At 40.7% G+C, this 17,594-nt stretch overlaps 1 protein-coding gene across 1 annotated transcript in view; it reads right to left on the bottom strand.

Moving 5' to 3' along the window:
* Positions 1-509, bottom strand: part of LOC138010734 (UDP-galactose translocator-like) — a 14,841-nt gene extending 14,332 nt beyond the window's left edge. Inside the window, exon 1 of the mRNA XM_068857706.1 lies at positions 464-509. Coding sequence (XP_068713807.1) covers positions 464-491 — 28 coding nt within the window. The 5' untranslated portion in view covers positions 492-509. The remainder of the gene's footprint in view (positions 1-463) is intronic.
* Positions 510-17,594: the final 17,085 nt, after the last annotated feature.

Genomic DNA, 17,594 nt, shown 5'->3' on the forward strand with positions numbered 1-17,594 from the left:
AAGGCCGCATCTAGGCGTCCACCGCACGTAAATAAACAGATTGAGCTCCAGGGCAACCGCCAGTGCCACGTGTGTGGCACGTTTGCTTTTCGATTTCACAACTTTCCGCATTAGGCATAAATGGAAAGATCGCCCTAGGCCGGGCTTATGGCCTGACAGCAGACTATTCCCTATAAATTAACCCGACCGAACGTCACCAGCAAATCAAAACACTTTAAGCCCAGCGCTAAAAATAAACTATCAACACTTACTTGTTACACAAAGAAATTCAAATGAATTAAGTCGAGCGAACACTTAGTAGTGTATTCGATCGACCGCTCATCTTTCCACTTCATCGATACGAAAACCGATCACAGACAAGTCAAAAGAGGACAATAGTGCAAACAAAATCAAAATTAAGCATTAAACAGTGTGATATCGTATAGAAGCATTTGTTGGGGTCAATATTTTTAGAAGCACTTACCAGCTTGAGACGGTTTCGCAGAAGACATCTTTGCTTGAGTGGCCCGCGCTTTTCGCCGCTGATCCAAATAAGCCACTTCGTTAACATTCCACGCGCGTTTTCGCTAAACCGCGAGGAGACAGGAGACAAAAGGTGTTTCCTCGCTGGAGCTGGAGGAAGTTCTTCCTGAACACTTTGGTTGTTTACCATTTACAAGCAGAAACCGGTTGGTACTAGGTTTGTTCAAATGGTAAGCAAAAACTCTCGAATGGGAAATTTAGTTTGGATCGGCGTGTACCATTTACTACGAAAATCACCGAACTGTGGAATGGGCACAAAGTTTTATATCGTCGCCACACCCACTTTTTGTTGCTGCCCCGCCCATTTTCGTCGAAAGTAACAAAATGAGCCTTACCGGGGTGTCAAACCGTAGTTTTGTCAACCGGTCCCGACATTACTGCACTGTCGGAGTCACGTCCAATCACAGTCACGCCTCCTTCGTTTTGACAAACTGCAAAAACACATTCGCGGAGCGAAAGCGTTGAAAGATGCGAGAATGAAAGCCGTAGTAAACAAACTTTTACGCATTCATGCCGCTTTTATTAGTTAATAGCCCTTGTACGTAGTAGGCTCGTAACTGTATTTATCAAGCCGCCAAGGAATTAACATTAATTATGCAAATAAAATTTGTTCCCGTAGTTTGTCAACCGCAATTTTTTTTATTCCCGTGGGTCTCCCGACACGACTGTTTTCTCTCAGATGGTAATAATGAAATTTCACTGGCTTCAGTAAGTGCAGCCACAAAATATTCGAAGCACAACATCCTACGAGAACAAAGTTTATTTGCATGTTAACTCCATAGACATTTTTGCAGATACGGCGGCCATTTTGATTTCTATTGTTTCAAATAGCTATTATGGGGTGCCCAGGGGGCAAATGCATATTAATTTGCTCCCTGAACATCCCATAATGTCTTTCGAAACAATAGAAATCAAAATGGCCGCCGTATCTGCAAAAAGGTCTAAGAAAGCTTGAGTCAATGCAGTCATGTCGGGACCCAGGGGAATAAAGAAATTTGCGGTTGACAAAACTACGGTCTGCCACCCAGGTAAGGCTCAGTTTGTTACTTTTAGTACCAAAGTAATACTTCGACTAAAATAGGCGGGGCAGCAACAAAAAGTGGGTGTGGCGACGATATAAAAATTTGAGCCCATTCCACAGTTCGGTGATTTTCGTAGTACAAAATCCGTTCAAGGTTACCGAGAGAGTCTGAAGGGAGGCAAAATCATGGGGGTTTGCAAATGGTAAACACGTTTTCCGTTTGGGAATTTTGGACTACCTTTCAAGAAATCCGGTTTTCTCCGGAAATATTCCGTTTGGGAAGACCAAAATAGTCTTACCATTTACATTCCAACCGAAATTTCCGGATTTTTGTCGTAAAATGGTAAACAACCTTTATCTACATTTTCATTTGCTTCTGTCCAAAAAAAATAAATAATAAATAATTAAAAATTAAAAATTAACAAATAAAAATAATTATATAAATAATAATAATAACTTTATTTCAGTGTCAATCTTCTAGCTAGCCTGTAATAGGCCTACTAACCGGGGCACTATCCTAATTAAAACATACAATATTCTTTAAAATTACAACAATAAAATCCTTAGCCTACAATAACTATATACAACAACAAAATACATTTCCAGTAATTAATTCATACTTAATTGAATAGGCCATTTGAGTATAAGTGCGAAGTTTTCATGATTGTAATTAGTTCTACTTAGTATGAATGAAAAATAATTTTCATAAGAAAAACTTCGCACTTAGACTCGCTTTGAAAGCAGACATGAACTTGCCAGAAATGGCCTATTCGATATCTATAATTCTAGGAACTGCACTTGGGGCCGAGGTGCCATTACAAAAGCCGTTTTCCACCAAGCTTTCCAATATTGGCCATAAAGGCCGTTAACGTCTGTCATGATGGCAAATATCTCTCACGAAAATCGATCCGTCGCGCTCGCGGCTTTGCCCCTCGGATCATGTCGGATATCACTTTCTCTCAGCGGATTTTCGAGGTTTTAAATCAAATTCCACCGACTTCCGGAATGTTTTGTCAATTACAAGGACAAAGATTTTGCCAGAAAGTTTCAATGAAAATGTATAACGAAAACCGCTTTCTTGAGTGAAATGGAGATATTTGCCATCATGACAGACGTTCTCTTGGCGGATTTTCGAGCAAAAGAGAGACTTCTCGCAGTCTACATGCTAACCAGCTTTGTCTACGTTGAAAAACCCGAAAATTCTCTAAATGGCGTTCAATTCTTGAAAACTTCCGGCGCCAGTTGTTGAAACGATAGATAGCGCTGTCCGCCGGATAAATCACTATCCACTGGATAAATCAATTGGTTTTGCTAGTGTTTAATCACTGGATAGTGATTTATCCGGTGAATAGCGCTATCTATCGTTTCAACAACTGGAGCCAGGTGTATTCTTTAGAGTATGCAGAAAACACGCGCGCGCTCCTCGCGCGCTTCCTGGCCTTTGATAATATGCATTATGATGTAACATTAATCATTCACTTTATCCAGGAAGTTTTCGAAGTCATTTGAAGATGTCAAAGTTTCACGTTGGATAAAACATGAGAGGTTTACGGATATTTTTGGTCGCGGTTGCGTTGACATTCCTTTCTCAAGGTTTGTAAAGAGCTTTTCCTTAATCTTTTTCAAAAACTTTCAAAATGCTCGTTTGCTGAGCGCTGTTTTGTGCGCCATGCGTGATGACAATGTTTTTGCAAGACAAGATTAACGAAACGTTAAACAAAGTCACAAACTTTGTAAAGAGCAAAATAGTAGCTATTGCACGTTGTAGGATACGTGACACTTCCGGAAACAGTTACACAAAAGAGATTCAAATTTTAGTTTTTGTGCAAAGTGTATCACCACGATTTTTCCCTTTTCGATGCTTCTCAACGGCGTTGCAAGACACGCTGCAGAACAACCAACCCGTTCGCTGATTTGGTAAAGCATCAGACGACAGGGCTGAAGTTAGTGGATTCCACAACAGCCGCACCAAACCCTCAGGGTATTTAATACCTGAGGAGAAAGTTGCAGTCACACCGAAAATGATTTCACTTTGAAGTCTCTTCGGCAAGAGTGAATTAGATAAGAGTGTTCTTACGGCATGGTTGTGATCCCAAGTACGGTCACAAATGAATCTACTTTTAGAATAACCGTTTCTACGAAAATTAGTTAGTTCCCTGAAAAACATTGCATAAGCAGTCACGCGTGACATGGCCCGGCTTCTCCTTGTTGGTTTTTGGCGACCCTTGATTCAAACATTGCCCACGTTATAGAACCCACAGTGAGAGAACAAATTTACACAAACTGAGTTTTATACAAAGTTCTATCATGATCAGGGCTTAGAGCAGTCTACCACAAAGTATTATAGCACTACATAAGAATGTTAATACCTTTGAGGCTGTTGTCAAATAATGAACTACTCATACGCAATGCAGGTTATAATGTGCTCAACGTCGCACTTACGTTAATATCAAAGTGAAGCGAACTGACATACTATTGCTGGTTTTCACTCACTTGATCAACAGCCATGTTTTTCAACGAAAACAAAAGGAAGCGTTTGCATAATAATAGAGTTAAATTCCCGGAGGATTTGGTCGGGGCACCAACATGGCCGCCTTTTCTTTGTTTAGGGGCACCAACATGGCGGTCGTGACGTCATGTGAAAACTGAGAATTCGTGGAGAGAATTGGTAGCCCTTGTACAGGAGATACTGTAATTGGAGCTTGGTCGTTGTGGTAAAACAATTCGAAAACGAACTTTGCGGCAGATTATATTTTATTTTCTATGTTACTGAAATGACAGCTTTTCTTCTCCAGCATGCACATGCAACGATTTGAAAGATAAACAAAGTTTCCGTAAATTAATTCCCTTTTGGATTTTTCGTTGTGTAACCCAACTAGTTTAGCTTTAAAGTTACTTTGAGTGGCTAGCTTTTGTATGCATTTTTAATCCACTGTCGTGTATGTAACATGATTTGAAAAGTTAACAAAAAAGAAGCGTTGTTTTGTTGAATTGAAAAACATCAATCTAGATTACCAGCCACCAATCTATAGCTCACTTTTCCTAGACTTTCTTGGAAATCGGTCTCCAAACTTCTTTGGTCTCAAAGGTCCATAAAACTGTCTACTTCCTGGAAAATCAACTCCCTCCACGGTGCAAACTTGTGTTTGTCCGAAATTTCTGCGTTCAAACCATGCATGGTGCTATATTTCCCATTCCTTGCAAACAGCTCTTAAGAATTCGAACATGTTGTCTTTTTCAGGTGATTCCTTGCCAATAGGACACCGCAGGGAAGGAGTTACGTTTACTGTATCACCTCAGAGGTCTGAGGCTGCTACAGAACATTTCGTTGGGAAAGACCCAACCAGTAGTGAGACAGATTCTCACAATGACCCAGAGATGACCGCAGAAAAGAATCTGCGAGTTCACAATGAGGTATTGGTTCCCGGTAAGTTGGGTGAAAACGCTTTATTTTTCAGTAAACTAGTTTCAACTCTAAAAGAACGGAAAAAGGTTCCTCTTGTATTTGAAATAAGGACCATCGTAACACAAGCAACCAAATAAGCCAATCATCGCAAAGCAAATGTGGTCAATGCTATGCACAGAAAAAAGCTCGCGAGCAATAATCTCGTACCCAGATCTCACTCTGTCACTGGCAGAGTGAGATCTGGGTACGAGATTACGCGAGAAATTCTTAATGAAGTCAAGGATCATGTGGCTTAAGAATTTACAGCCAATCTCCATGCTCAATGATGTGAAATCACATTTTTAACCCGTCCATGAAAGGCTACCCGTATGCAATGCAATTCATGATACTTTTTATTACACCCTTTTATACTTGGTCCAGTGATCCAGAGATAAAAAGCAAACATTGCGTTCAAATGGGAAACTAGTTGCTTTCAAATTTGAAAATTTATGCTGTTCAAATACTTCAGTTTCACTGGCAACGAAATCTAATTTGTCCGTGTTAACTTAAGGAATATTGTTTCACTCTCTAGAATCCTTTGAAGCGGTAGAATCTTTTTCCGACAAAAACAGCCTCGTTGAATTCGTGTCTATTGTTTATTCCCAGGTGGTTCCTTACCAACTGGACACCACAGGGAGGTTACTTTTCCTGAATCACCTCAGAAGAGTGAGGCGAATTCAGGTTATTTCGTTGGGCAAGACCCAGCAAGCAGTGAGAAAAATTCTCACAAAGACCCCAAGAGGGCAGCAGAGAAGAGTCTGCGAATTCCCAAAAAGGGATTTCTACCTGGTAAGTTGGACTAAAACGGGTTTTTGTCTGTAAACTAGTTTCAAACTCTGAAAAAACTAAAAAGGTTATGTATATAAAACAAGGAAAAACGGAACATTGGAAATGACACAAGCAACCAAATAACCCAATCATCGCAAAGCAAATGTATGTATATATAGTCAGTGCTATGCGCGCAAAAACGCGAGCGAGCACGTGCTGATGAAGCTTATCTTTAATAAGACCTTTCTTCATTAAATGGTTAAGCAAGTGGTGTAAAACTTTACAACTAATCACCAAGGTTAGTGATGTAAAGCCAGTTATTACCCGCCCCTCAATTAGAGGCCACCCTTATGCCGTGAAATCCATGATACCTTTTGTTAAAATGTATGTTCTAGATGATCGAAAAGATACTTTTTCATCAGAGATAAAAAAACAAAAACAAAAAAAAAAACATAGCTTTCAAATGGCGAACTAGTTGTTTGCTTGTTTTTCCCATGCAGGTGATTCCTTACCAGCTGGACACCACAGGGAAGTTACTTTTCCTGAATCGCCTCAGAAGACAGAGGCGAATGCAGGTTATTTCGTTGGGCAAGACCCAACAGTCAGTGAGATAAGTACTCACAAACACCCCAAGAGGGCCGCAGAGAAGAATCTGCGAATTCCCAAAAAGGGATTGCTACACGGTAAGTGTACCACAAAGCTCTTAAGACCTTCTGGTCTAATTGGATTGCCATTGGACGCAGCTCCGTAATGTTTATGGACAGTTGCCTCTCGTGTATGTTCCTTTGTGTTCATGTTTTTTGAAGTCACCCCGGAAGTACTATTGAAGTTGAACTGGAGCGGGTTTTAAATAGAATGATTTGTCTCAATACAAACCAAATTTGACAACTTAAGACACCTTGTTCCGTCTGTCAACCAATGGTCCTGCAAAAGAGCCACATGCGCATAGAATGGTGTTCACTAGCGACAAAAAAAAACTTACACACGAGTAAGGTACTTAATGGGGCACTGTAAAGGTGAATTTTGCTGATTTCATGTAGTACTTTGGCTCATGGGTACAATATTCCTGACAAGTCACCACAAAGGAATGAGATATGTTCATGGCACAAAGAGATAATCGTATTTAAGTTTTGGCGACTTTCTGAGGATGTCTCCGAACTTGAAAAAAGGCAGTTTCAATCCATTTCCATCCTTGGATGTAAAAAGAAAAGAGTAGCTTCAGTGCGCTTCAAGGGTTATTGGCAACAAAACTACAGCATTACTTTTTGTCTTCATTGATGCAAATACGTCTTTCAGTGTTTTGAAGTTTGACTAAATAGCCAGTTACTACCTCTAGCCTGTTGATTATAAGGATTGGATCCTTTTAACAGGAAAAAGACACTAATTAACGGCAAGTTAATGCGTGGGTGTCACTGGTTGTACTTATGCTTCTCGCGGCCTCGCGAGAAAACCAGCCTCCATCTCTCCTGATTAGGTATAAAGGGAACGGATTTACAAATTCTTTTCAAATCCACCTGTCCTTACAACACCTTGGCGATAGCGAAACGACCTCTTAAGTTTTTCAAAAGATCTTTAAGAAAGAGCGGTTTTAAAAATCGTTCCAGATTGTTAAGCAAGTGAATCAACTCAAAAAAAGTCGGCTTTCTGTTTTGTCGTATATTTTTCTTTCTGAAATCTGCGATAGTATGGTCAGTTCTCCATTTTTCCAACGTACTTAACCACCCCCCTCCCCTCCCGTCTCGACTCGTTGTGCTTACAGTGTTAATCATAAATGAAGCTGTAAATGCAACAATTTCCAATATTTCACGGTCTGCACTTTCTTAGAGATAGCTTGAAAATTTGCAAAGCTCGCACGATGTGGTCCACTTTCGATAGCTGCACGATGTGGTCCACTTTAGATAGCTGAGGAGGGAAATGCCGACAGGGGCGAAAATTACAAATATCAACGGCTAGTCTGTCATCCGGACGATCCAACCATGTCAAGGAATGATATTCTCGGTTTCAAACTGTTTTCTAATAAGTCATTATATGCTTGAAATGCATAATCTGGTCACATGAGTTAATTGTTGCTTTATCCAGCTTAAGCAAATGTTACATCTTACAGTGATGGAAAGTTCTATCACCGGTTTACATTTTGCAAAATGCTCCTGCTCCACAGGTGCTCATAACACCCTAGCATGGGAAGACAGTGGCAAAGCTACAGCCTCATTTCTTCCCGAAGAGGCAGAACAAGAAAGCACCGTGGTAGCCAAAGGAGAAAGCAAAGCTAATTCTCCGCGAAGGAGTGGAAATCTAAATCAGGGAGTTACTTTGCGCGAGAACATCGGGACACCACAATATTCGAAATTACCAGAGGTGGAAAACTCCGAATTTGAGAAGTATGAACCAGTGAAGGAACCGATGGAAAGTCAAAGACCACTTCATGAAACTTACTCCAATGAACGTGTCACAGGTTCCGAAAATACGGACACTGTACCACAGGGAATGCCAGCTTTGGACCCTGCAAATCCGAAGGTCGATGAAGAAGGATATGTTGATGGCAAGGATGAATTTGTGGACAAGGAATATTGGGATGACGAGGTTGAAGCGAAGGACTGGGGATCTGGACAACAGTTGATAAAGGAACTTCCAACTGATGATTGGTATCCAGGCGGCACACTTTCCAAAGCTGATGAGGTCGAAAAGGCCGTTACGGAAAAAGAAGGAGAACCACATCACCACGAATGGGAGATAAATGGAAACTTGAAGAATCCACAATGGAAAAAGGGTCAAGATTTTGACAAGAGGCCAAAGGATTCAAGAGAAGAGTTAACCACTGGCGATGGAGAGGAAAGAGGCTTTGACATTCGGGAGCAGTCAGAAACAGAGAATTTACCAACTGAAAACATCTTAGAAGCGAATGTTGAAGAAGAGGAGGATGAAGGTGAAGACTACAAGGCAAACGACCACCATTCACGACAGAAAAGATCTGCGCCAGAATATTCAGGCACTAGATCTATCTCCAGATCCGACACGGAACTGAACTTAATGGAATCGCTATATGAAGAGCCTACAAGTGATCCACCAGAACATGATGAGATGGTACAAGTGGCACTTGAAGAGCCCACGACTGAGACTTTCTTCACAGAAAAGAGAAATGGCGATGGAATGGCAACCTCTTTTGTGGAACGTGACGGGCAACGAGCGGATCTCTTTTCGGACGAGCAGATACAAACATTTACAGAATCGGCACTAGTAAATAGAGATTTCAGAAGTGTTCCTGATCCCGTTGATGGAAAGAAAGAGAACGGTGACGAAGAAGCATATGGTTCATCTTCAAGAAAAAAGCGAGATACTTCAGACCATGAAAAAAGGTCTCACAAACATTTTCATGGAGACTTTAACATAAACAGGGAAGTTGGATTTTCAATGCCTCCTTCCGACGTCCGCTGGAACATGTTTGCCATGGCTCATGCTTTTGGTCAAAACAATGGTTTGTACCGCAGCAGAGAAGGGACGGTTGAGCACGACGCGGTAACAACATTAAGTCTTGTCTTCGTCTTTGGAGGAACCATGCTCGTTTTGATCCTCGGTCTTATCTTCCTGTTTGCAGTTTGGTAAGTTAAATAGCATCATCATAAAAAAGAGGTTTATTAGTCGTAATAAACCTAACTTTAAAAAGTCCGAATGAAGTGCGGAACCTTATCAATCATTTTTCCACACGCGTTTCTATTAGTGGGACAACAACCTTCCCGGGAGTAGCGGAAACATTACTTTAAGTTACATAAGTTTCAACGCTTTTCGAGAGACATATATTTGATTTCGGCGTAACCTTTACTAGTGGATTGTATCTCTTAGATAGTACACGCACTACTATCATTGACCAATGTACTAGACCGTCTTCTGCAGAAAAATTGGATTACAATTACATTTTTTCAATCTGAGAACGGCCTTTCGGTAAAATATCCGATCTTTGAACCAAACGCGCCTGCTATAGCACTTAAATCTAATGGACGGTAAACATTGTATTAAGACCGTCTTCAAATTATTTCAACAGGCCAATACGAAGGTACTTTGATTATTACATGCAAAGCGGCGCAAAGGACTTGGAAAGTGGACAGTACTACGATGGTTTGACCAGCATCCGAGTAGACAGCAATGAACCCTCGGAGAGGCCAGTTATTTATCAAGACCCAGGTGAAATTTGAAACCTTTGTATCACAAATTATCACCATAACCTCCACCACAACAAGCACCGCTACCACCGTGATTATATTTATCCTCACAGTGATAAGTCTTCTTTTTGTTGTCAATACGACCACCCTCCTCGTCATCGTCAACATCACAGAGTTTAAGAAACCACGACAGCTACGGCGACGAAAATATCACTTCAAAATATAAGTTTGAGCTATTCTAAGTACTTCATGATTGTTCCATCTTGTTTATATTATACAATATGGGCGAAGTGTCCTAAAACTGGATTGGAACAGACGAATTTGAAGTAAAGAGTCAGACTGAAAGATTCGCTGTAGTTTGTCCACGTTATCGTCAAAACCTTACATTTGGTCTTGTCACGTAGTAGTTTTGACGAGTACGGGAGAGAATTGTTCAAAAATGCTTGCCACCACCTCCACCATCAGCATCAACACCATCGACATCGTAATCATCTTCATCATCATCATCATCATCATCATCATCATCATCATCATCATCAACAACATCAACACTATCATTATCACCATTACAACTACCACCACCAGCACCACCAGCACTATCATCATCATCATCAACACTATCATTACCACTATGACAACTACCACCACCACCACTACCATCATCATCATCATCATCATTATCATCCCTTCAATTTTATTGTCATCAGCTTCACAAGCATCATCAGCAACATCATTATCACCATTACAAATAATGCCACCAGCACCACCACCACCACCACCACCATCATCATCATCAACAACATCGTTACCGCCATGACAGCTACAACCACCACCATCATCATCACCATCATTATTGTCAACAGTTTCACAAGCGTCATCACCACCATGATTCGACCACCACCACCATCATCATCACCACTCTATAGCTATCACCACCATTACCAATAACACCATTATCATCATTGTAAAAACTCGCGCTTACATTTGAGAATAGGTAACAACATTCTTAATCTTAACGTCAATTATAATCGCTCATCCCCTTTTATCACCAGGTCCAACCACAGTGGTTTATGAACAGCCTCGGTCTGGTCGTGACACGATTCATATCCAATCCAAATTCAGCACAGGACGGAGAAAGAAAAGCGGCAGGTCAAGAGACAAGATTATTGAGGACGACAAGAAACGGGACCCCAGGAATGCGGAGAGGAGAAAGGTTATAAAAAGACAGACTTCGCAAAAGAGAGACTCCCTTATTGCAAGCTTGCTGGTTGCAAAAAGTGTCATCGATGGTCACGCAAAGTACAAAGAATTTGAGGGTAATGCTTTCAAACGCCGCCACAAAATCAGGAAGGACGCTTCTAATCCAGGACAGAAGCCCAAGAGGAGGGACAATCGACGGAAATCCTTTTCTGAAGAGGTACAAGCTGCCTGCTCAGTGATTAATCCAAAGTGGAATGACGAGGAAAAGATGGAACAGGCTAAGGAAAAGTGCCGCAAGATAAAGAAGCAAATCTCTGGAAAGAGAAGACCATCTCTCCTGGATGAAATTCAAGTGGCGAGGGAAGTGATTGTGGATAGCGATAGGAAGGTAAGAAAGTGTGATCTACATGAAGCGATTTTTAATAGCATAGTGTAAGACCAAAACCAAAGTAGTTAATTTAACAGTGGCCAGAATGGCATGCTCAGACGATCAAATGAGCCAATTGGAACGAAAACTAAATTCATACAGCAAAAGCCATGTGCTGGAAAACAAGTGAAATTAAGTCACGTGCAATTTGCACTGGTTTCATCTCTTGGCCTTGCAGGTGGTGCGCGATTTTTGAACTGATCATTTTGCGTAGCAGAACAAAACCGAATCATGTGTAAAAAGCACTTCGAACACTTTTTAAAACACACTGTACCCATGTGGCTAAAAGTCACACGTGCGTCGAGTTTGTTGGTTCTTTAATTATTTACTCTGCTCAAAGAGGTTTTTCTATGGGTACTCCGGTTTCCCACTTTCATCAGAAACCAACATTTCATCATCATTGTTAACTTTACAATTTGACAGTCTATTGCGGATCAGAAGACAGAAGCAGGTCGTGGAAATGAAGAGTATTCAGGAATGTGGGGGGTACGTGAAAAGAAAGTCCCTTAACGGAGCTATGTCACGAAAAATGACGTAATTTCATGGTTCCCAAAATGCACAAAAACTAGAATGAAACATTGCAATAACTTAAAACTGTGAACAACATTAAAAAAATGCTGCAAAAGAAAAGAGAAGCATGGATGGACAAAAATGGACAAGATTGAAACGGATTACATTTGGGTAATCTCGAAAAAAGTAGGCCCGACCTTTTTCAAGTTTATGACAAATCCATTTGTGTCCATCCATTTTCTTTTTTTCTGTTGTCGTCCTTTTTGTTTGCTTATCTTTTATCATTATATTTGTGCCTCCCTGAATCGACCTTTTTCCTTTAGACGTAAAGTTATTTATCCTGCCTCCCAGCTAGATTAGCTTCTTAGTTATTTTCTAGAGGGCATTGTACCTTTCTTAAGTCTATTACTTATTTTGTGTATCCCTATTTACGTGTGGTTCAAATAAACTGTTGTTGTTGTTGTTGTTAAATCGCCTGGATAAAGAGCGCTTTTGTTCAGATCCATCCCGTTTCTGATGTAACGGTCATTTTATCAGTAAAGGGATTCCACATTACTATTTTCGAGTTTTAAACTCGTAATTAACTAAAGATTTCCCCGAAGCACTCTAAAATAACGTGACATAGCCCCTTTAAGTTAAAAGTTTTTCAGTTACAGTTATGGTAGGCGGTCATTCCTGTCCGCCTACCACAAGTAAAGAAGAGCAGTGGTAAATCTGTCGTAACTGTTAGAATTAGTACTTTGTTTGCGTGGGTGGTCATTCTGTTTGAATTCATGCATAGTCCGTCTCCATTTGCAGAATGAGTTACCAAAGGGAGTACTTTCTCCTTAGTTATTTAAAAGACCAGTGTGTCAGGCCGGGTTCGAGCCCGCGACCTCCCGCACGAACCTCCAGTGCACTCTATTAGATTACAAATTTATGCTTTGTTTACAGTGGGCTGCTAAGTATGCGACTGGTGAACAGCTGAAGGTAGGAATTCGAGTTCTATCGTTTAAGTGTCCCTATGATAATAAGGCTTTTAATGAAGATTTTAAATTTGGTAAGGGTAGAAAGTAAAATCGACAATAGACAGTTTCCTGCTTTAAATAAAGGTGTCAAAATTTTTCCAGCCTGGGGCCCGTTGCTCAAAGGCTGGTTAGCGCTAACCGTTGGTTACTACATCTTTCAATAACATGCGGACTCTTAAATTCAAAGGTCAACCGACAAATGCGTTTTTCTCTACCGTCAATCAAATGTTCGGCGGCTCCTCCCAGCTTCCGACAATGTTGACTGAACTGGGCTCAACGATGTGATTTGATTATTGCGCGCTCGACAGTAGTCGGATGTTCGGAGGAGCCGCCGAACATTAGATTCACGGTAGCGAAAAACGCATTTGTCGGTTGACCTTTGAATTTAAGAGTCCGCATGTTATTGAAAGGCGCGGTAAGAGGTATCAAAACCTATAGGTATTTAACGCTTGTTTAGCGCTAACCATGCTTCTAGCAACCCGGGCCTGGGTGTTAAGCTCATACACTTTCAAAATTTAAAAGAAAAAAGGTAAGACATTATCAAATTTAAATTAATAGCAAGAAAAAAAAAAAGATTTAATCCGACCTCAATATATCGCGAGTTTGTACAGTATGACAATGCCTCAGATGCCCTTTTACGCTGCGCAAAACAAAGTTTTGGGGAACTTGCGTTGTCCCGAAAAATTTGAGGCATTGCCCTTGCAAGGCAAGTTGAGGGAAGAAATTTTAATATAATTAATACAGAAAATATAACTAGAAGCAAAATATTTTTTCAACAAGTGAATTTTGACCTGAAACAGTTACTGCACTTTTTATAAATTTAAGAAAGTCATGTCAGGTTTTCATGCGTCTGTCCTGTTATTGACAATGAATTTCGTCATAGCATTGTCAAAGTAGTCTGCGGATCCACTGGGCTATCGCCTCGTGGATCCACAGCTAATTTGACAACGTTATGACCAAATTCATAATCAATAACAGGACAAACGCATAAAAAACTGACATCAATTTGTTTTTTACAATAACAAAAAGGTAGAGGGGTCAAAATTAAGTCAAAACACGAGAAGAACGCGAGACAAAAATGCGAAAAACTTCAATCTGACGCGAGCAATATCGCGTCATTATCGCATAAATTATACATTTATGTGTCTGTCCGCTTATGGAAAATAAAAATTAGCCAATGAGCGCGCGAGAATTTTGCAGTCCTTGTAAAAATGCTGATTGTGGCCCAAATTCCGACAGACCAAGTGTGGATCGAAATTAACCAGTGAAATCCGTTACGTTGCAGGGTGTGACAGCAACCTCTTTCCCAGGGTCTCTCATCATCCGGCTCTTAATGACGGGAAGATGAGAGACCCTGGAAACGAGGTTGTGATATCTAAGCGTGCATGTTCAGGAAAAGCAAGGTCTGGTCTAACAGTGTTGCGCGGGATTTCATTATGAAAAATCTTCACCCATCTTTATTTACATGCTAGATAGACTTTCTTTCTCCATTCTAACTGCTAGGTTTTTGTAGGACTTACTAAAACGCAGAGATTTTGCTTTTTCTGAAATTCACATATTTGTGATTCTCAAGGAAAACTTGTAATAGGGGTTGTCCCTTGAGAACATTAATGTGTTTTTGAGGTCCAGAAACATTTAGTTACGTGTAGAATTTTTAACACCTGATCGAAAAAAGCTGCATGTTCCTTAAGCATCCATAACCACTAGGGCTTCAGTATTGTTTGCTGTTCATAGTCTTACGGGGGCCTTCAATGAGAATAAAGCGCATGCGCTGTCTTCTTCTGCCTTGATTAAAAAAAACAAGGTCGCTGGCACATGGCCAAATACCCTAGGTTCAACCGACCAATATTCAGTGTTGTAATAAATTATCACTGGGAACTCCAACTCCCAAACGCCCCGGGTAGAAATAAGTTATGGAAAGAGGCGAGCCCCGAGGCTGAAGGAAAGGGAGCCATGGCAACACGCAGACCATCGCTGAGGAGAGGTGGGATGGTCGAACGCCCGCCGTGCGTTTAAAGCGAAAGAGAGGAATAAACGGGATAAAAAAAAGCTTATTTATACCAAAATGGTAATAAATTATGCAATTAAGGCCCTCCTGTAGAACAATAGATCACTGGAATTTCCAACTTGAATCTCTAGGGAATAAGGGGCGAGTTTGTACATGATGGCGCCCAATAAGAATAGTTAACCGATTCACTTCTCAGGCGCCCTAGGACGACCCCAGTTGACGAGTCAAATCGTTGGGCAGAGTAAAATCTGTCAAGTCTCATGATCACTTCCACGAGTCGATGGGTTAATCAAACAAACCTCGTTTGCAGGAGAAAAAAGTACATTTGCTTTGAAATGAGGCTCGTTGGTCTCATCAGCACAAAGACAAAGGAATATCACCGTTGATGAATAGGGTCTTTAAAGTGCCCCCGTGATTAAAAAAATCATTTCTTGTTTTCTTCAGATTTTGAAAGTGTTTGCTTAACACCCGACTAGCAAAAAAATTTGAGCTATGATTTTTATCCAAAGGCCGTTTACTTTGCGTATAAGTTTTGGTTTTCACGGTCCGCCATTACTCACGTTCAAACCTCAGAGGGTTGGATCTAGGGAAAAGTGACGTCAAAGGCTCACTAGCTTAAAATTACAGCGTGTAAATGCAGCTTGTTTTATATGCAAAACGAAGGTGATTTTAAGTCTGAAACTGAAGCCCAAAACTCCCGTGCTGCATATTATATCTGCGGCGTAAACACGCATTGTATTCTTATAAACTAGTGAGCCTTTGATGTCATTTTCTTCTCGATTCAGCTCTCTCAAGATCTTAAAGTAATAGCGGACCGTTAACTAGGAAAATTCCAGTTAATGGGGTTTTTCAGTGAGTGATTAAAATTAACAGGTTTCTTTTTTTTAATTAAGGCTTAAAACTTTGGTCGCTTAGAGTTGAGTTAACATAGATTTGAAATCCAAAGAAAAATAAGAATTGATTTTTAGGTCGCAGGGACACTTTAAGATCAAGCTATAAACTGTAATTAGAAAGCTGCAAAAGTACTATGATAGAGCAGTTTTCAATCGAGTGTCGTAAAACCAAAACCAAAGTAATTACTTTGGCCAATGAAAAAGGACGGAGACAATCCAGTAAACCAATCAAAACTCGAAGTAATTACACGTAGCCGACACAAAGCGCGGGAAAATGTGCACGCGCGAGCCACGATTGGTTTTGGTTTCACTTTTGATTGGTTGAAAAAATGGCGCGAGAACTTTGAACCAATCACTAAGTGAAGTAATGCAAAACCAAAGCAATTCGCTAATTACTTTCGACACTCAATTGAAAACCGCTCTATGATATCAAACGTAGATTACTCTCTGAATTTTGCTTGTTTGTGTTTAACAAATTAAATCACGTGCAGGTATCATTTCTTGTATTCTTACAACATTTTAAAATTTCTTTTTCGTACCGTTACAGTGGTTGGCAAGCCCAGCTGGCTGGTCTCCTACTTACAAATCAAAGTAAATCTAAGTTAAAACGAGGTAAGACTGCGTACAATCTGACACCATCAACAGTTCCCAATATTAAAGGGTCAAGACTAGATCTTACAATGACTTGGCTTACAGACAAAACGATTTAGATCCACTGAGGAATAAGGTATCTTGCGGTGCAACCCTGAAAAGGACTCTCGTTGGGTTTCGACAATGTTCACATTCTTAACAGCCGATAACATCATGTTTCACCGACAGGAAACCAGTAAAATCACGCCTTTGTGGACCGATCAGCTTCATAGCTTAATGGAAATAATTTTCACCCATCAGATTGACTCACTAGACACTCTTACTGGACTCTGGTTGTGGAAATATCAGTCACAGACAACAGTTTCTAACAGGACTACTCTCAGTAAGGGAGGTGGGGTATTTTTGGCCCATGCGATGTAAGTTAGACGTTACTGACAGTGAAGTGCAAATGATTGCAACAACTCTGAACGATGCCAGACCAATAATGTTGGATGGTGTTGAAAATGGTTCGCTAATGGTTGCCTCCCATCCGATTCTCACCTTGAACACCTCACACCACTACAAAAACACAAAATTATGATGGATGGCATCCGATGCAAACATTAACTAAGGAGATAGGCGTAAAAACCAATAAAACAACCAAAGAGTAAATGTCGCAAGATCCCTTACCGAAGAAAGTCTTTCCTTCCCTCAAAAAGAAAAGAAAGGAAAACATAGAAATGTAATACAGTCATAGCCTAGTTGCCTGGCAAACGGGCGAAATGGTAACATCACAATTCAGAACCCTAGACCAGCGGGACACACTGTCCACGGACAACCTAGAAAAACTGACTTAGCTTCCCACGAGTTCTAGTAGCTCAATGGGTATGAGAGCATCCGACCAATGTTACGGAGGTCCTAGGTTCGACTCCTTCCCAGGCCTCTAATTTTTCAGTTGTCGGCTAGCCCGTCGCCAAGCAACTCGTTTCCCATTCTTCCCACGGGTTCATTGCACCTCGAACCCCAATAGTTGCAAATGTATTATCCGCCCTTGTCACACGGCGGCCAT

The sequence above is a fragment of the Montipora foliosa genome, chromosome 7, assembly GCF_036669935.1.
Source record: "Montipora foliosa isolate CH-2021 chromosome 7, ASM3666993v2, whole genome shotgun sequence".
In the NCBI taxonomy this organism is placed as follows: domain Eukaryota; kingdom Metazoa; phylum Cnidaria; class Anthozoa; order Scleractinia; family Acroporidae; genus Montipora; species Montipora foliosa.